Raw genomic sequence first — 21,170 nt, forward strand, 5'->3', positions numbered from 1 at the left:
GGCAAAGTCCGTGGAGTTCTCTATGTCTCTTAGTCCAGAAACCAGACTCTTCTTTCCGTTTTTGCACGGACTACTGAAAGGTTAACAGTGTGACTAAGGCAGATTCTTTTCCTTTACCCCGCATTGAAGATTGTGTCGATCGAATTGTTAAAAAAGCCAGTTCTCTCGGCTCCTGATTTCGCACGATCTTTTCAGTTGAATGTTGATGCGAGTGCTGTTGGAGCTGGTGGAGTGTTGATGCAAGAGGATGACTCGGGGGTTGAGCATCCTGTGTGTTATTTTTCTAAGAAATTTTCTAAGTGTCAGCACAATTACAGCACTATTGAGAAGGAGGCGCTTGCCATGGTACTGGCGTTGCGACACTTTGAAGTGTATTTGGTAGGCCATTGTAGTCCGATTAAAGTGTACACCGATCACAATCCACTAGTGTTTTTGTCACAAATGTCTAACTCAAACCAGTGTTTGATGCAGTGGTCTCTCGTTTTGCAGAAGTACAACCTTGAAATTAAACATCGGAAGGGTTCAGACAATGTAGTTGCTGATGTGCTGTCTCGAGTGTGAGTTAAGATTAAATCTAAACTCTGCAGGGCTCTGGCCCCCCAGGAACTGAGTTTGATACCCCTGATCTAGACCAACACAAAGTGGTTGTCAATGAACAGAGTCAATAAAGAGGAGGACTGAAACAAAGACAGAAGCAGTAAGGCGTACAATAGAGGTGTGTGCTCATGTTGCCATAGTTTGTGGTCTGGTCTTTTGTAATGGAATTCCAGACTCAAAACACAGGTAACCATTTCAATCAGTTATTTTATTGCAAGGATGCCGCAATGACCACAGAACTGGTATATAGAATATTATTGTTAAAGTTGATATTATGACAGATGAGTAACAGTCCTACTGTGATACCAGGATTGGGAGAGATTGCACCTCTAAACTGATGCCAGTGAGTTTACAGCAGTGTCAGGCTTTAAAGGGAAACAGGTAATCCAAGGAGACAAAGAAGCAGGGAGACTTCACAGAGGACATCAGAGAATATTGTTTAGAGGTTAGTAGAGTGGGTAAGCACTCCATGGTCGTGAGCAAGACCAGATAATGTTTGAGTGAAAGTTGCATGCTTAAATCCTGTGAAATCCTTAAATTGGGTAATCTTCAGCATGTTTGCCATTTTGGATTGATATATTTTTAGAGTTTACATCGAAAAAGTAAAAGTAACTGACAATTTTGTGTAGCGTTTGGACCAATCAGACACACAATTGTTCATTAGATTTAACAAATAAATTATTCATTAGATTAACAAATAATCATAGACCCCTCACCCAACAACTATACTGGCTGCCAGGATGTCTGTGAACGACCTCCAGGCCACTGGTTACCATGGCAACCAGGACACATTTACGACCTACGAGTATGTAGGGAGAATCTCATACTGTTATAGGAAATGACTTTTGAAATGAAACAGTTTTTTTCTATGGCCTTCCTATCATGCATATCACCAGGTCATTGTGTATGAATATTACGTTCTTGTATATGGTCTTGTGTATTGTATTAGGTCTGTGCAATTAATTGCATGCGCATCTCGTCAGTAAAGCCGGTCCCATGATTGGTAGTAAATCGCCATCACCTGCTTTCAGATTGAGCGGCATTCACTCCACAGAGCCGTAGTTCACTGGCAATTAGGCAATATCGCATTCATAATCGCAGATGAATCACATTCGCTTATGAATGTGATATCGCCTAGCTTGTCAGTGAACTAAGGCTCTGTGTATTAAATGCTGCGCCATCTGAAAGCAGGTGATGGCGATTTACTACTAAATAACGGGAACGGCTTTACTGACGAGATGCACACGACAATCGCATGCGATTAATTGCACATCCCTATATTGTATACTGTTTTATGAATGCTTATGATAGATCACTAGTTAATATCACCTCACTTATACCATGTTTGGTCTCTATGAAGTCGTGTTCTGATGATCTAAATGATAGTGTATATTATATGTTGATACCTATGCAACATATTAGTGTTCTAAGAATCTTTAATAGTTTGTATATCAACATCCAATCCAGTTACATATGCAAAATACCATGCTTGGAGACTAGTCGTAAACTTTCCCTCCAAAAGTTCAAGACACCATTGGCTCTTTGATTCCTCAGAGGTGTGACCTGCATTGAATTTATAAGGCCTCACATCAGTGACCCGCCTTCGGTCTAGGTTCTTTTAGGTTCTGAGACGATGATGCTGAGCTAGACGGACTCTAAGTTTGTGCCAGGCTGCGGCCTTGTCTTTCCATTCACCAAAGATCCTCGGATCTCAGCTGATGTCTCTCTAGCTCTGCGCTCTTTTCTCATCACTTTCCATCTGGGAGAAAACTCTCCTGACCACCACAGAGTCAGAATAACATCTCTTTGCAGTTCATCACTCTTCAAACCCGGATGAACGTGATTGCGACTCCTACACCATCGAACCTCAAGACTTTCATCCGAGACTCTCGTTCAACAGCCAAGGCAATGCAAGTATCATACATTTAACTAAACGAAACAGAGGTTTAGTATAAGCTGTAGACCCCGTTCTAAAACAGCACTGATGGTTTCACTCAGGTGGTTAACTGACTCATTTTCCATAACTGCATTCTCTGGTTTCTCTGACGGTTTCATTCATCCATGTAAACCACGTATGAGTGATGTATGTTTGTTTAGATTAGTTATGTGTTTGTGCTTAGTTAATAAAACTTTTGTGCACAAATTACACGAGTTTCTGGTTCTGTCATCGCTTGTGAATAATGTCCCTTTTACGATCCGATCTATACCTACTTGCTCTAATGCATTAGTAATGTAAGAAAGTAATTTTCTGTGGCCACGAAAATATCCTTCCTTAGAGATATGAAATTACACTGAACGTTCGCTGGACGAACAGATTAGTGATTGTAATATTAATTCTGCTACAGTTACTACTGGCAGCTGGGGTAAATAATTGTTATTAATAATAATTTGTAATTATTTTTATACATTTCCCTTTTGAGCTAATTTGCTACTTTTGCAATAGGATTCAGTTTACGGTACTTCTTATTAATTTCTGTGGTATCCGCCGCACAACTCAACAAATTCAATGGTGTTAAGGTTTTAATGTGATGGATCACGTGTGCCTTGATAATCTAAGATAACAATTATAGATGTAATCTAGGTGTACAACATTCGCCATGTTGTCATTGTTATGTGACCTACCAGCGTAGGTCTTTACTGCCATTCACAAATCCTCTGTGGCCTCATGGGATAGTAAAATGTCCGTTGTATGCATACTTCAGAATCTCTGAAGTAGTAGGTCACGATGTGAGGAATCCACGCATCTTTGGGAGAACTGAGATACGCTGTGATGTTGTTGCTTAACTGACCATCCCAGCACATTACACGTCAAACATGACATCACAAACAAATGCCATTACCTAATAAAACATTTATTTCAGTATTTTTTAAATTTAATTTAATATTATCTTTTTATCTTACAGTATTTGTGAAAATGAGTATGTATATTTTAAGTTACCAATGCTACGGCAATGTTAAGATTCTTTTTAATATGCCAATAAATATTCTTTATATTTTCACTTTATTAAAAGTTTACTTTAAAATACTTTATTAAAGTAATATTATCTCCAACCTAAACCACAAAGATCACAAGCCAATGCTAGTGGTTTCTGATGACAAGATGATGCCCAACATGTTTTATGTAGATGGTTGTTTTATGTTGATCTATCTGATAGGAGATTTAAAAAACTGCATTGCTGTTTTTGTGGATCATAAACATTTTTAAGTTAAATATAAAGTTTTGTTAATGTCCTCCATTCTTTAAGACTAATTCTTATGAGTCTAAACAAAAATAAAAACCTCTTTATGCAGATCAGACAAAAACAAAATAAAACAAAAAACAAACAAAAACAAATTGTCATCACATAAATCATTATTTTAATAAGAGTAATTCACTCTTTACACAATTTATATTGAAATATATTTACAAAGTATCTTTATTGATGCAAAACCTATTTTTTTTTCTTTCTCTACAAGGACCTTTAGGGTTAATCTGAAATGACACTCTTCTTGGGCAGCCCATCAGCTCCCAACAAATGATGGTTTGGATCCTTCACCACACATGGCCCAGGACCAGCCTAAAATACATAATGCAGAAATAATGGTAAAACAGGTTGTACATACAACATTCTTTCCTGACATAGAATTCAATATAGGCAGTGTTGGGCAAGTTACTTCCAAAATGTAATACATTATATATTACTAGTTACTGTCTTTTGAAAGTAATCAGTTACATTACAATATTACTGTCTCTGAATTGTAATTGTAAAAACTGGAATCCACAGAATTATGACTAGGCATTCTAAAATGCCAAAATGTAGTTGCTGCTCATTCTACATCCAGTGGAGGTTGATGTGGTAGGTTTACTATATCATAAAATTATAAAATCATATTTAGATACCGGTGTAACGAGAAGGAGGCGGGAACCGGCGAACACTCAAAAGAAACTTTAATAATAAAATACACTCGAAACAGCGCGACAGCCCCTCGCGGACGACTGCCGCGCACAAACGAAACCAAAACACAAAATAAAATCCAGGCCTGGTCCTCTCTCGTCTTTCCCTGTCGTCCCTCCTCCTTTGTATCCTTCCGGAGCTCCTCCGTGAGACTCGAGACCGGTGAGTGGCGCAGGTGTCGCGCATTCGCAATTACTCCACCGGCCTCGCTCTGTTCCCACGGCTCTCGGCCCCGCCCCTCTCGTTACAACCGGTATGTAGGTCTACATTAATGTTATGTTGTAGTTTAGGTTAAACACAGATAAGCACAAACCACATTATTACATTCAGAAATAATACCGGTAAATAAAGCAGAATGTTCTAATGTACAAATAATAAACAGAGTAGCTAGCCTAGCCTATAGGCTATTTTGAAACGGTATTCAGAACAAAACAAGAATGAAAAATATAAGTTGCTAAACAAGCCAAAACGAATTAATTTAAAGCGAAACTGAAAGAAAACGCCTTTGTTCTCACGCAGCCTACCTCTATCATTCGGCACGAATCCAAATGTTTCCATATTCGCGATGTATTTGAATGGTAAACTGTTAGCCTATTTAGTATGTAAACCATGCTTTTGTAGACTACTTAACGCGCTTTCCGGGAAAAAACTCTTCACATGAACAAATATGTGTTTGGCCCGAGATCTGGCTGAACGACACGGATTGTACGGACGATTTTAATTAACCAGTGTATCTAATAAGTTGCTAAACAAGCCAAAACAAATTAATTTAAAGTGAAACTGAGCAAACTGCACTGTTCTCGCGCAGCCTACCTTTCTCATTCAGCACTAATCCAATTAAATGTTTCCATATTTGCGATGTATTTGAATGCTAAACTATTATTTATGCAAACCAGGCTTTATACTTAACATGCTTTCCACAAAAAAAATAAAAATAAATCATCCTCTTCACGAGAACAAATACAGTGGGGCAAAAAAGTAATGTGCAGGCTGAATGGCAAGGATTGTACCACGGACTATTAAATTAACCAGTAGCCTATAGCTATATGTTTGGTTGGTTGACTTTTATTCTGATAATGAACAGGCTGCAACCTTTGCAATGCTGTATGTGTGTCTGTGTGAGGCGCTGGACGGCGAGATCGAACAGCAGGGAAAAAAAAAAAGCAAAAAATAAAACAATTATTCCTCCTTCATTTTTGGTCATACAGATCATTTGAAACTGCTGTGTGTTTACTTTTATCTCTTGCTTGTAGAGTGCTGCTCCACACAAAAATGAGCCAAACTCAGCACCATATATATAATTATTATTATTATATATAATTTTTGTATTATTTTTATTATTATTTATTAAATAATATATTATTATATTATTTAAGTCAAATATATTTCGCGTATTCATTCCTTTTTATATATAGACTGTAGGGATGTAACGGTACATGTATTCGTACCGAAAATGTTCAGTACGGTCTTTCGGTTACATTGTCGGTCGATGTTGGTACACATGTGTACCGAACAAAAACAGCGTTGTTTTAACCTCTGCACGAGTGGAACTTCATTGGAAATTTCCAGTTTTATATATTGTTACTTTTGATAAGAATCAAGTCCTTTTTTTCAGGAAACTCAAACAATAAATGCCATTTTGGCGCTTTTTGGTGTGGCGACAGATCACTGTATAAACGCCTCAGTTCAAATGGTAGCGCGATCATCTCTTCCTCTTTACTACTAGTTTTAACGCGAAATGAACATCTCATGCCTCATGTAATCGCTCAATCAGTGTTTTACCTGCGGAAAGACAGCAATAAAACATTGAGCAAACAAAATGTCACGTAGCATTTCATTTGCCTCAGGAAGTCATCAGTGTCCACAGCTTGTTAGTGCACTATATAAATGAAGACTAGAGAAGAGCATTTCGCAAAATATTAGACTACACACTTAATTTTACTGTATCTGTTAGTGATGTCTTAATTATTTAATGTTTAAATAAATCTGTTATGAAACGAGTTATGAGAGGCACTGTGTAAATGAATATATTTCAATAACAAATAGAATTTTTATAATTTAGAAGTTAATTTAAAAACTCCATTATAGGGCTGTCAAAATGGCTGAAAATCTAAATTTGAATTTTAACTTATTATCAATATTCGAATTCTATTCGAATTTAAAAGGCATGATTTCAGTTAGGGGGGAAAAAAAGCTTTTGGCTTCTCTCCTGAGGCCACAAGAGGGCACATCAAGCAAAATATTATGGACGTTTCTTCAAAGCATAATAAAATAACATGACTATCTTTAAAAAACAAAAAGTGCATAATGTTTAAAATTATCTTTATAAACCATATAAAATTAATAAAGTTGCTTGTTCATGCGTTTATGTATAGTTTAATACAAAGGACCGAAAACCAATCACAAAAAGTACTTTCTTCATTTAAAAACTTGAGATGGGGAAAACCGCCATAAAGTCTCGAGACATGTTTTTTAAAAGTTTAACTTACATTAATTTTACATAGCTTTCTAAACATGCTGCTCTCTCGTGCGAGTGCAGCGTTGATAGATAGTGTCCCTCTAGAAAATGCGATGAATATGCGTTCTGTGTGAACGGGTTGGTTTCGGTTTTGACGTAAACAACATCATTGATTGTTCTCTTTTTCTGCAATATTTTGAATGAACAATGTAGCAGCGCCGCATCTAGTGGGTTCAACTGGATAGGCTAACAAAAATATTACATTGTCGTCGCATTTCGTGCGCCACTGATAAAAGACTGCCTGACGCACACCTAAAATGTGGATTTTTATTTTAAATTCGACTTTTTTTGACAGCCCTACTGCATTGTGAATGTGTCCATCTAACAAATGTAGAATCCGTCTCTGCAGTCATATCGACCATCGAATTCCAGCAAAGACCCAGGAAAAAAAAGAAAAAATAAACTATTTTACTCACAGAATTTTTTTCTCTGGTGCTGTTTTGCGGTGTTGGTAAATTCACCACTTAATTTTTACTCCCAACACTGAATATAGGGTTTAGTGTTATATAGATATAGTGAGACAAACAAGGTCTGTGACATCCTTACATGCTCAATACAGATGATGACAGACGAATGTGCTTTACAGTTAATGAAGTACAGATAGCAGCTGTTTCAGACAATTACCTTAGTGCTGATTATATAGCGTATACCCTTGGGTGTGGGCTCCATATTAATGTCTTTCTTTAGCTCCTCAGAAAGGTCAGCTGAACAAACAGGAAGACCTTTGAAAAACCTGCAAATTAAAATGACTGAGTTTAGAGTTATGATCATAACATAACATTGTGCCTGTGCTCTGTGAGAGCTGCAAAATTTGTTTTTAAATGAAAACTAACAGCATGCCTGATTTGTAACTTACTCTTCTCCACTGACTTCCGGGGGAAAGAAATGACGGACCACCTGTACAAACTCTGACAAGTGGTCTTGCAAGGTGTAAATAACAGCATTAGGACCAGCATCAAAGGTATATGCCACCTGAAACAAGGCAATAGGTGCAAATACATCAATCCACTTATATCAAAGCATAAAAGTATGCTATAAAACTTAAGAGAGAGAATAGACTTAGTATTCAATACAGATGCACCGATTTATCAGCTGCCGATAATAATCGACAATTTTTGATCAATTTGAAATCATTGGCATATTGGCTTATATCATGAAAAAAGGCCAATATAACAAATTAACTGTTAATTAACTGCATGAAGACACTGATTTATTTATAAAGTCTGCTGCATAAGCCATCAATTTTCTTTGGGTAAAACAATTAAAAACTTGCCAAAGCAAAACTAAATGTGTACAAAATATATGCAGGGCTTGGCAATAAGGACTGCCCGATGACCTAAGCGTGAATGGCGCTTGGGACAATTGACTAAACTACACTGATTGGCCCAGTGCTACGCAGACACATAAAGCTATGTCCTAGCATGTGAACACTGAATTGAGTTCTCTCTCACATCTTCTTGCGATTTGTAATGACCGAGACAGATCAGACATACAATTATTTGTTATATTTACCAAATAATCCACAATACCCCTCACCTAATTGCAACTAACACCCAGCCAGACCCTATGGAGTGAATAATATGCCGAAATTAAACAAACAAATCCAGTATTTTGCAAACAAACTTGATTTGCTTTGCAAAGGAAAATTATACTCGCAAATAAACAAAGTGATTTGCAAACAAAGGTCAGAGTGAGCGAAACTGCAGAGGTGTAACAAATAAGCGTATTGTGCTTTACAAATATAAATACATCATAGTTCACAAATACAATCAATCCTATGAACTGCATGTAACCTTTGAACAAATTTAGTTCATACAAATGCTGGTCTGTTTTGATTGTGAGACACTCGCCCTTTTATGCAAGCTCTTGGCCAGATATTCTCACAAATGCAGTTGAGCAACTTCCTCTTCCAAAGCAGCAGATGGCGCTATGGGTGATTTTACGGTAGTCCCGGGAGAAGCACTGAAACACTTTATGAAAATGAGTGGTGAACAGGTGGGTTTGTGTCTTACTACATCTATAATTAACATTTTTAGGGTTTTCACAATGACATTAGAAAATATATCTATAGAAAGCTTGAAATGTCTACTTTTAAATGAACCAATTGAAATCAAATTGAAAAACAAATACTCTCTTATGAAAATCCATATGAAAAGTGCATTTCTCTCTAAAGACAGCCCTACAAACCCCTCTTCATCTGAAAACATGAATGGTGACATACAAACTATCTTTACTCATCAAATTTGGGGGATAATTACCTTACCCTCAAAAAACCCGAATTATCAGATTATCCATTGGAAATTACTGCATAGACCACAGGTCTCCAAACTCGGTCCTGCAGAGTTTAGCTCCAACTTGCCTCAACACACTTACCTGGAAGTTTCTAGTATGCCTAGTAAGACCTTGATTAGTTGGTTCAGGTGTGTTTAATTAGGACTGGAGCTAAACTCTGCAGAACACCGGCCCTCCAGGACCGAGTTTGGAGACCCCTGGCATAGACTACACCTTTAAACCCTTTAAAAGGGTTTTATATGCATTTGTCACTTTCCCTGAACTGTAATCAATGTCCGCAGAGTTCTAGGAATGCCCTGCACTCTTTCCCTTTTGGTTCCAACTTGCTCACGACATATTCTTGTTAGACAAGGGATATGATATGAGATGTAATGTAATCTTCTAAAATAAGTAAAAAATTAGTTAATGTTGTTAATACATGTAGGATTTACCATGAACCAGAGTCTACCCAAATGGACACAACACCAAATGAACACTCCCTAAGATCAAGGTGATGGGTGATCAAGGTTCTCCACTAAGTCAGTAATGGGTCATAAAAACTAATCAGTGGTGCCTGATCGTCTGAGCCAGTTGTCTTCCCTCTTAACTGCTCATTCATAACTGGGGACTGCAAAAATTAAAACTGATCAAAGAAGAAGACCCTCCATTGTTCCCATAACATAATCCTTCTGTGGAACCAAATGGCTAAGCAACACTTTGTAATAATCACACTCAAAATGTATGGCCATAACAGGAAAGAGGAGACACGTGATAGTGGTCCCAAGACCAGAATTAACATAAGAAAAAACTTGTGACACTTTCTTGCACCCAGGACATCTTCCCTGCCCCCCTCTTTGAGCCTTCCAAGGCATCTTCCATTGTCTCAAGAACAACCTAGTTGAACTCACTCTTATGACTTGAATATGCAACCGTCTTTAAAGTGATGCTACTGAGAAACCTGTTGAAAGAGCCCTAGTTATTGGCGATTCTATTGTACGGAACGTGAAAATAAGAGACACAAGCCACCATACTCCAATGTTTACCAGGAGCCAGAGCACCTGACATCTTGGCAAATTTAAAAGTGCTTGCTAATGCTAAACGTAAATTCAGTAAGATTGTTATTCACGTCGGCACTAATGATGCCCAACTTCGCCAGTCGGAGATCACTAACTTTAAAAAGGTGTGTGAACTTGCAAGTTCGATGTCAGACACTATTATACTCTGGCCACCTCCCTGCTTACCGCGGTGACAAGATGCATAGCAGACTGTTGTCACTCAATGGCTGGATGTCTAAGTGGTGCCCGCAGAATAACACAGGTTTCATAGACATGTAACCTTTGAACAAATTTAGTTCATACAAATGCTGGTCTGTTTTGATTGTGAGACACTCGCCCTTTTATGCAAGCTCTTGGCCAGATTTTCTCACAAATGCAGTTGAGCAACTTCCTCTTCCAAAGCAGCAGATGGCGCTATGGGTGATTTTACGGTAGTCCCGGGAGAAGCACTGAAACACTTTATGAAAATGAGTGGTGAACAGGTGGGTTTGTGTCTTACTATATCTATAATTAACATTTTTAGGGTTTTCACAATGACATTAGAAAATATATCTATAGAAAGCTTTAAATGTCTACTTTTAAATGAACCAATTGAAATCAAATTGAAAAACAAATACTCTCTTATGAAAATCCATATGAAAAGTGCATTTCTCTCTAAAGACAGCCCTACAAACCCCTCTTCATCTGAAAACATGAATGGTGACATACAAACTATCTTTACTCATCAAATTTGGGGGATAATTACCTTACCCTCAAAAAACCCGAATTATCAGATTATCCATTGGAAATTACTGCATAGACCACAGGTCTCCAAACTCGGTCCTGCAGAGTTTAGCTCCAACTTGCCTCAACACACTTACCTGGAAGTTTCTAAGTGTGACACTTTCTTGCACCCAGGACATCTTCCCTGCCCCCCTCTTTGAGCCTTCCAAGGCATCTTCCATTGTCTCAAGAACAACCTAGTTGAACTCACTCTTATGACTTGAATATGCAACCGTCTTTAAAGTGATGCTACTGAGAAACCTGTTGAAAGAGCCCTAGTTATTGGCGATTCTATTGTACGGAACGTGAAAATAAGAGACACAAGCCACCATACTCCAATGTTTACCAGGAGCCAGAGCACCTGACATCTTGGCAAATTTAAAAGTGCTTGCTAATGCTAAACGTAAATTCAGTAAGATTGTTATTCACGTCGGCACTAATGATGCCCAACTTCGCCAGTCGGAGATCACTAACTTTAAAAAGGTGTGTGAACTTGCAAGTTCGATGTCAGACACTATTATACTCTGGCCACCTCCCTGCTTACCGCGGTGACAAGATGCATAGCAGACTGTTGTCACTCAATGGCTGGATGTCTAAGTGGTGCCCGCAGAATAACACAGGTTTCATAGACAATTGGACGAGTTTTTGGGGCAGACCTGACCTGTTGAAAAGAGATGGTCTTCATGCCTCCAGGGGTGGTGCCACTCTTCTCTCTAGAAATATGGCACATAATCTTGTACTTGTTTGGCACATGGCACATAGTTTGTCTTTGACTAACTGGGGCCCAGGTCAGGAAGCAGACAGACTGTCTGCTAGCCGCCTCACATCACAGAATTCAGTTAATTCCCAGCACATAGACTCTTTCACCTAGATATCATACTTCAGAGACTGTGTCTGTTCCCCAAACTAGCAAATACAAAAAACATCCAAAACAATTTAAGCGTAACAATTTAATTGATGTTCAACAAATAAAAAACTGAAATAATACAGATAAACAAATTACAAATCTTGGCTTAATGAATATTAAAATCCTTTCGACAAAAGCGCTTTTTGTAAATGATATGATCACAGGTAACTTAGATGTGCTCTATTTGACAGAAACCTGGCTAAAACCAGATGATTACATTATTTGATTAATTATTTTATTCTACCCCCTAAGATTACTGTTATTAACATGAGCCATGTCCACGTTAAGTTGCTACAATTTATAGTAAATATTTTCAGTATTTCTCCAGAAGTCTGGTTTCAAGTATAATTCGTTTGAAGTAATGGTGATTCAAATAACATTACCTAGAGAAACCAGTGTTAATGATAAATCCCCTGTGATGTTTGTACTGGCTACAGTATACAGGCCCCCAGGGCACCATATAGACTTTATCAAAGAATTTGCTGATATTTCTATCCGAGATAGCGCTGGCTGCAGATAAAGTTTTAATTGTTGGTGATTTTAATATCCATGTTGATAATGAAAAAGATGCATTGGGATCGTGTCAGGGCCTACTCATTGTCGTAATCATACTTTAGATTTAATACTGTCACATGGGATTGATTTTAATGGTGTTGAAATTTTGCAGCAGAGTGACGCTATCTCAGATCATTATCCAATCTCATGTATACTCTATATAACTAAAGCTGCAAACTCAACTCCTTGTTACAAATATGAACCATCACTTCTACCACAAAAGACTGCTTTGTAAATAATCTTCCTGACTTGTCTCAATTCCTCAGCATATCCAATAGCTCAGAAAAACTTGACAGTGTAACAGAAATGAATGACTCTCTTTTCTAGCAAAAGCTCTAAAAACCTCTAGCAAAATCTACTTACTTTCGTCTCTCTTAGAAGAGAACAAATACAACCCCAGGAATTTATTCCATACAGTGGCTAAATTAACGAAAAATAAAGCATCAACAGATGCAGACATTTCCCAATAGCACAGCAGTAATGACTTTATGAACTTCTTTACTTACAAGATCGATACTATATTATATTAGAGAAAATTATAACCATGCAGCCGTCAGCCACAGTATCGCATCAGATAACGCACTATAGACCCCCTGAGGAACAATTCCACTCATTCTCTGCTATAGGACAGGAAGAATTGTATAAAATTGTCAAATCATCAAAACCTACAACATGTATGTTAGACCCTATTCCATCTTTCCATCCCAAGCTTTTAAAACAGGTGCTTCCAGAAGTTATAGATCCTCTACTGAATATTATTAATTTGTCAGTGTTGTTAGGATAGGGTAAACGTACCTATTAAGCTCACATAGCCATTAAGCACACTTCCATATTTGAGCTCAGATTATAAAAAGAAAAATTAATGTATTGATGTGTTTGTTACCACATACCTCCTGTAATTTCAAGTCAATCAGATCATTGCACACTGAGATACGGCTGTCCATGTGTAGGCTACACACTGTCCGGCGGCCATTTTGAAAGCTGTCTGAAAACTTTCACCAAAAGAGGAGCCCTTTAAATGTGCATTTTTTAGATGTTTAAGCCTTTATTTTGGGTAAGTTTCACTACTTACTGTAAAATTAAGAGATTGATGTTTAGACTTTTGCATATTATAACCTGGAATTTGGAAGTTGTAAATAATTACAGTTAAATCCAAAAGATAGTTTTAGCAACACAGCACAGATGCTACAGAACACAGTTAGCTGACTAGCTGTAAAAGATTGTGTGCTACACTAATATATTACTTCACAGGCATTACTGGCTTGTACTTTTAAATCCATAATATCATAAATTTACAGTTTATTGCTGGTCTGTGGTTTTATACTGCTGTCATTTTTAAAGATTTCATATTATTGTAAGGTGAGCTTAAAGGGTGCACTACTATGAAAATCACAAAGCTTCAGTGTGACTCCACTGGCCTCGCTCTGTTCCCGCGGCTCTCGGCCCCGCCCCACTCATCACACATTTGTACTTAAAATTTTAGTTCAATTTTATTAGGTGACAATATTGAGCAGGCTCCCGAAGAGTTACAATGTTGTAACTGTAAATGTTGCTGCCTGCCAGCTGCAATCACCTATAAAACGTTGTTCCATATTTTTTTTCTATATCGTCATAAATATCATTATTGTAAATATTTTTTTAAATATTGTGATATAATTTTGAGGCTATATCGCCCACCCCTAGTGCTAGTATTACACTTTCTCTCAGGTTGCAGTTTAGGAAATAGTGTAGAATGGTGGTTATTCAGGAATCCAGTCAACCTCTGTAACATCACCCCTTTCTTCACTGCTGTGTGTGTGTGTGTGTGTGTGTGTGTTCGTTAGATTAGTTGTGTGTAGTAGAGTAGTCCAATACAGTAAGTTTAAAATACTCTAAACTGAACTTATCGGTGGACGAATAGTTGAAAAAGAGTTAATATTTGATTCAGAATTCATATTTTACAAAGTTAATTCCGAATCCTTAGGATTAGATTCCCATTTGAGTCATTTGACCCAAATTCCCATAAATACTAAATATTCCAGCCACTCCAAGCATCGAAAGGGGGGCAACTGAAGTCCTGCACTATTTTGTGCTGCCCTCGCCATGGTCCTTGCTCCAATCAAGATTACCTCAAAGGCTGCCATGAATAGAATGGGGGATATTGAACACCCCATAGCTATTCCCCTGCCAAGATTCTGCCAGCTGGTTTTGTAGTCATGAATGGCAGATCTTCAGATTTGCAAAACAGCTTTGAATGATGTTTACAACACCTGTAGGCACATAGAAGAAGTCCAGGGCAAAATCAATCAACTGATGTGGTACAGAGCCGTAGGTGTTCTCCAAATCCAGCCAGACAACATGAAGATCCTTCTTGTCCTTTTTTGTGAACTGGATCTGGTCCCAGATTAATGTTGCATTCTCTGAACACCCTGCGAAACCTGGGACACCTGCCTTCTGACAACTTGTATCAACGTAATTATTGTCGAGGAGGAACTTGGTCAGACGCTTGGCAATCACTGAAAAGAAAAGCTTTCCTTCCACGTTCAAGAGTGAAATACTCCTAAACTGGCCGATGACGGATGAATCCCTTTCCTTTGGGATTAAGATGGACACTGCTCTATACCACTCGGCAGGAACCTGCTGTTGCTTCCAGAATACCCTTAAAGCTTCCATAGGTGTTTCAGGACTTGAGGGCACCTTTTATAAAGCTTATACAGGATGCCATTTGGCCCAGGGGCAGAGCTCGATCTTGACTTTATATAATTTTTCTATACATGATCAGTAATACGTTGTTTGCGAATAGGGCTGTAGCGGTGAAGGAATTTCCCTTGCTATGATTTGAGTGGCTCAATAGCACGATCTGTGTGTGTATGTGTTACGATATAACGAGGTCATATTCCGAAACCAATGAAACCGAAACCAAATTGTGTTGAAACAGGAAGTGAAGAAAATAGAAGAGATTGACAAAATAACAGTCCACATAACAGAACATAAACCTGACAATAAGATATTTAGGATATTGTTAGCCTGTATGTATAACAGTTAGTTCTGATATACGAACCTGACTGGACATGAGACTTTCTATTGATATTTCCACCTGTGCGCATTCTAGACGGGCTGTCAGTCAGTGCAGTTAGATTGTTGCGCCACAAGGTGGCGGCAAGCAGTGTTGCCAGATCAGGTGGACGATTTTCAGCCCAAAATCTCACCAAAACCCGCCCAATCCAACAAAAAACTGTCTTAAAATCTTTAAAATCTTAAAATCTCTGTCAAAATATTTTGATAGAATTTTATTGCAATTCAATGTCAATGAAGGCTATAAAATACATAATGTATCTTGGCGTAATGTATCTTAATACATTACGCCATGTTAAGTGTTTATGTTTTTCTACAGGAGTAAAACGCGCAACAAGAGACTTTGCGCATTGCGTTCATATTCTGCTGTTCTGTGGCGACGGATTTGCGGGTCTTGTCTTTTTCTTGGAGGACCCTGTAGGTTACAGGTACTAAATTAGTTTTAATCATTAAATCACCGCCACAGCTTCTTGTCTCCATTGGCAACACGCACGATTTGTGTCGATTGCAAGTGAGTATCGGAGAGTGCAAGTGGCGATTGCAAGTGACATTGTAATTTAGTTTCTTTTGTCTTGTCTTCACCACCTGGCTATACTGTTGTAAAATGCTGAGAGATTCAAACAAAAAGTAATCAATAAATAGAACAAAATAAAAAATAAAAAAGACTGCAAGTGACGTCGCTAGCGGAAGTGCAAGTGTCTGAGAGTGCAAGCCTGAGAATGCACGTCTGAGAGTGCAAGCGCCAAGCTGCAGCCAGACCCTTTTGTGCAAACTTGGGTTTTTTAACCAATTAGCCTAAACATTTTTGATGTTTTAAAACTGCCACTTATTTAAACTTATTTAATATTCAGTATACATGCACAAAGTGTAAAACGAGAAGGGCATAACCCTCTGCGGTTTGCTCGTCAATAGCATGGCATTGCGATATTGCGGTTATTGCGATATGCGAAGCAGCCTTCTCTTTAGTGTAAATAACACTTTATGAATTGCTGTGAAGCACCCGTCAGACAAAGTCTGACTGGAGCATTAAGACACAATTAAAGATTATTTAATAAACTCTGCTCAAAGTGATGGTAAAAAATATCTTATGATTCCTGCTCTTACCCTGCCTCTCTCTGTCACTTATGCTGATAGAAGAGTTATTTGATGACTAGTTTGGATATCAGACCAAATCACTGTTAACTGGTATAAAGTGTCAGACAAAATTAATATTTTTTAATGAGATAAAGATTTTAAAGAGATTGGATCCAACATCCTGGCATATTGACAGCATCTAACATATACTAAAATCTCCTTACAATTAGTTATAAAGATGTTAATTAGATAAACATAATTTGTGTTTGGCCATTTGAAGGCTTTTCTAGAGTTTGTAAGACTCCTTAGATAGTCTCAAACTCAGGTGTCATGCTCACAGACCACCCACAGTCCATTCACTGACTCTCTGATGGAATATTGCATACAGAAAAACTTTCTAGTGAGCATTGATGTGTTTGGCTCATTTAAATCAATTTCCAAGAGCAAAGGTAACACTGGTTTTGTCTGTACGCCTGGAAACAATATTTGTGTATACAGGGTACCAGGTTGAAATCATGAGCTCTTTCAAGGATTAAATAATCACTGGATTTGTCAAATTTTGCATGGTTAGTGACATTAAATCTCTAATCATTTGAATTTATTACTTGCACTCACCCTGGTCTCTCCATAGTATTGGTTGTAGCGGTGCACTAGACTGATGATCCGGTGCGACATGTTGTTCAGGTAGAATATGGGTGGGTAGGTGTCCAGACAGATGGCATGAAACTGATTACTGTCTTTCATGGTCAGCTCACCAAATGCTGGAAAGTCTCGTTCTCGAATAACCCTGATCATCTCCTCCATACGACTGGGGACCACAACATCTGCCCGGTACTGTGGAAGATTATAATAGGTGGACTTATTTGTCTACAAAACTACGCAAATTAAAGCAATCTAAATTACTTAATCTTGTATTCCACTGCTAGATTACGACAGATGAAAATTCTGATTGCAAAAAATGTGTTAAATAATAACAGGTTACATTGGGAGGTGGCAACAAGTGACAGTCTTTTTGTGCGAGTCACTGAATCACCCATTCATTTGTGTCCCAAAATCCACACTTGCCATCTTTGCACTTGACCCCTTGCCAACTTACACTTTATCCTACAGCCACAAGTAACAGAATACAGGACCAAAGTTTAGATTTCTGTTTGTTTTGTTTTATTTCTTTTTCTCCCTCCTCCCCATTGGATCTGCCAACAGTCCAAATCCTATGCCTGAAGCAGGGAGATCGCTCCCTTGAGGAGCGCACGAAGACCTTTATCAACCTGGCAAATCTCACCACCTTCCCGGACCCCTCGCTGTGTATTTTCTATCAAGTCAGCCACAGCAAGACTGCCCATGGATGGTCCTTGAAGGAGTTTTGCCGCATTTCGTAGATCCAGAGCCGAGCCAGCCATCACCATCATGCTATATGAAGCGTCTGCCCGAGCCAACCACAGACGGAGGGCCAGAGCATGCCGCGATCGACGAGCTATCGCAAACAAGAGCGACTGAGCGGATCATCGCCCCGGAACCAGAGCCTCAAGACACGTCTGACCAGGTGCATGAGCCAGCAGCACCGTGTATCGCCATGGATGTACTAGTGGAGATCGACGGCTTGTCACTGAGGGTGAGCTGCAACTGGCCTCTGGATATTATGAGGAACTAGAAGACATTTTTAATGTGGATTTAATAGACTGGTTTGGGGAGATAATTCCCAATTCTCCACTGGTTCCGCCCAGCCCTGAATCTCCTACATCTCCACTGATTCTGCCCAGCCCTGAATCTCCTGCGTCTCCGCCCAGCTCCTGTTCTCCTGTGTTCCTTTCCAGCCTCCCTCTCTCACCTCCTGTCCTAAAACCAGCCATTTCCTCAACCCTGTCTCCAATGATTCCTGTCAGTCACTCAGCTCACCCTCAGTCAGCGCCATCCGGGCGCTCTGATTTGCCTCAGGTCTGCCAGTCTCCAGCACTGCCTTGGCGTAAGGATCCCCTGTATCCGCCTCCGGCCTCCACCTTGGCCCTTTGACCCATCGGCTCCACCTTGGCTCCTAGCGCCTTCATCTCCTCCATGGACCGTCATCCTACTGGGTCCACCAGGCTCCCTCATCCCTCCGGCCTCCACCTTGGTCCTCTGTCACTCTGGCTCCACCGGATCCCTGCCTTGGTCACCTGAGCCATCAGCTTCGCCGTGGCTCTTTGGATCCTCTGTTTCACCCTGGCTCTGCGGCTCTCCGTCTCTGCTCTGGGCTCCTCTTCCACCGGCTTTATCTGTTGACCCCCTGGTGTCACCAGCCCTACCTCCACCATGGCTCCTCCCTCTGACGACTCCACCATGGGCCGCTGTCCTGGCTGCAGTCTGGATCTCCATTTGGCTCATCCTGCACCTGACTCCTCACACCTTCTTCTCCACCCTGGCCCCATGAACTGTCCCCGTTTTCTGTTGCCAGCCCCTCATCTTCCTCCTGAGCCCCCACCCTCCCTCATTCGTTGTACTGTTCTGTGCGAGGATGCGCCTTCCCGGGAGGGTCTGCTGTTCCTGTTCTTACTGATTACGTTCTTTCAGTTATTTAAGCCCTGAGTTCTCCTCAGTTAGGCTGTCCTGTATTGATTATGTTTGATGTTTTGTGCCCATGTGATTGTTCTGTTCTCCCTGCGGATTTATTAAAATTACTTCTTTGGACTCTACTCCTTTGCTGTGCACTTTATACTACAGCCACACATAACAATACACAGTAGGATTTTTAAAGAGTGAAATATAAAAAAGAAAAAAGAAAAAAAAAGAGGGAGAATCAATAAATTATGAATAATTTACTGCCATTGTGTCAATAATATGTAATCATGTAATTCATTAAAAAATTTACTATAATTTGAATAAGCGCATTTTAAAACAATATTTAATCTAATTACAAGTACATGATTTTTGGAATCTGGTTACATAATCTAGATTACATATAAATTACTACCCAACACTGTATGCAGAACAACAGCACTTGCTTGTGTGATATTGCTAAAACACATGCCAGTAAAGACAAACAGAAATGACAAAACCTTTAGAAGTTGGCTCGTCTCCACACTAGTATGCATTCCAGACGTGCTCCCAACAGACTTCTGCTCAGCACTCACCTGAGAGGAAACATCTACATATCAGATACAGAAATGAGTAGCTGACAAAAGGACATCAGCATTTTTCAAGATCTGTTTTTATCTGTATGGAGGAAAAGTGTACGTTTTAAAATGCTGTAAAAGGTCACTTTTTCCCTGATACATTACATATAACACAACTGCCTACTCACCTGTCAATCAATCACTGCACAAAAACAAGGGTTTAAAATTTTAGTCAAAGCCGTCAAGTCAAAAAAACAAATTGAAGAAAGAAAAATAAAAACAAACAACACGTTAAACATGCTAAAGATTTCAAAGAACATTTTAAACATGCTTGGCATGTAAATGCAGCAGCGTAGATTATTTGCTTTGAATAAAAGCTTGTTAAATGAAAAGTAGATGGGAAGTATTCCTTGACAGTTTTGAAATTACTGTTTTCTGAGTGACATACACAGAAGTAATGCCTCCCCCCAAACAATTATTCTAGCTTTATTCTACTCTGTGAGACCTTTCAAATGACATATGACTATATATTAGAGTACATGGTACAAAAAACATATTTCATAAATTTAAAACAATATTTATTATTTATCAGCAAATAACTCAGCACTACTTAGGAGATAATAAAAGTGGCATTGTAAATTTCAGACTCTAAGCTTTCAAATGACACCTATTTTGTGTTGATCAAGGCAGTGGTTTTGAAAAATATTATTATTTTTTCTTCGCTAGGGGGCGCCTGCCAGCGGTACACTCCGGTTTACTACTCAGCACTCGTTAAAGGGGTCATATAATGCGATTTCAAGTTTTCCTTTCTCTTTGGAGTGTTACAAGCTCTTGGTGCATAAAGAAGATCTGTAAAGTTGCAAAGACTAAAGTCTCAAATCCAAAGAGATATTCTTTATAAAAGTTAAGAGTCAGCCACACCTACCTAAAACGGCTCGTTCTAACACGCCCCCACATGTCTATGTCACTATGTGCAAATATTAGCATAATGCCGCCCAAATGTGCACGCAAAGAAAGAAGGCGTGGTTTCAGGAACACCAGTGTCGATGCAGCCATGTCAGGGAGACACTGTGTGATTCAGTGTGAAAGCAAAAGCACTTTATTTGGCCTTCCGGAAGTAGATGCAATTAGGAATGATTGGTTAAGATTTATTTACAACAGAACAGCACAACCCAGATGCTCGAATATGTGCAACGTATTTTATGGACGACAGTTTTTTGAACCTAGAAGAGTACAAAGCTGGCTGTGCACAAAGGCTATTTCTAAAAAAAATATGTTGTAAGTATGTAAGTATGTTTTGTTATTAGTTTAAGTATTTGCTATTGACTGTTCAAATGCGGAGTTTTGCGCAGC

The 21,170-nt window shown here is 38.9% G+C and overlaps 1 protein-coding gene across 2 annotated transcripts in view; it reads right to left on the bottom strand.

Moving 5' to 3' along the window:
- Positions 1-4,006: 4,006 nt before the first annotated feature.
- Positions 4,007-21,170, bottom strand: part of mvda (mevalonate (diphospho) decarboxylase a) — a 28,458-nt gene continuing 11,294 nt past the window's right edge. Inside the window, exons 6-10 of one of the 2 annotated variants that reach the window (XM_016231341.1) lie at positions 19,761-19,835; positions 17,344-17,562; positions 7,907-8,022; positions 7,675-7,783; positions 4,007-4,154 (exon numbers count right to left, since the gene is read on the bottom strand). In XM_016231341.1, the coding sequence (XP_016086827.1) occupies positions 4,065-4,154; positions 7,675-7,783; positions 7,907-8,022; positions 17,344-17,562; positions 19,761-19,835 (609 nt within the window). In that variant the 3' untranslated portion in view covers positions 4,007-4,064. The remainder of the gene's footprint in view (positions 4,155-7,674; positions 7,784-7,906; positions 8,023-17,343; positions 17,563-19,760; positions 19,836-21,170) is intronic. The other variant, XM_016231340.1, reaches the window with a different exon arrangement.

Source organism: Sinocyclocheilus grahami, unplaced genomic scaffold (assembly GCF_001515645.1).
Source record: "Sinocyclocheilus grahami isolate Dianchi unplaced genomic scaffold, SAMN03320097.WGS_v1.1 scaffold388.1, whole genome shotgun sequence".
Lineage (NCBI taxonomy): Eukaryota > Metazoa > Chordata > Actinopteri > Cypriniformes > Cyprinidae > Sinocyclocheilus > Sinocyclocheilus grahami.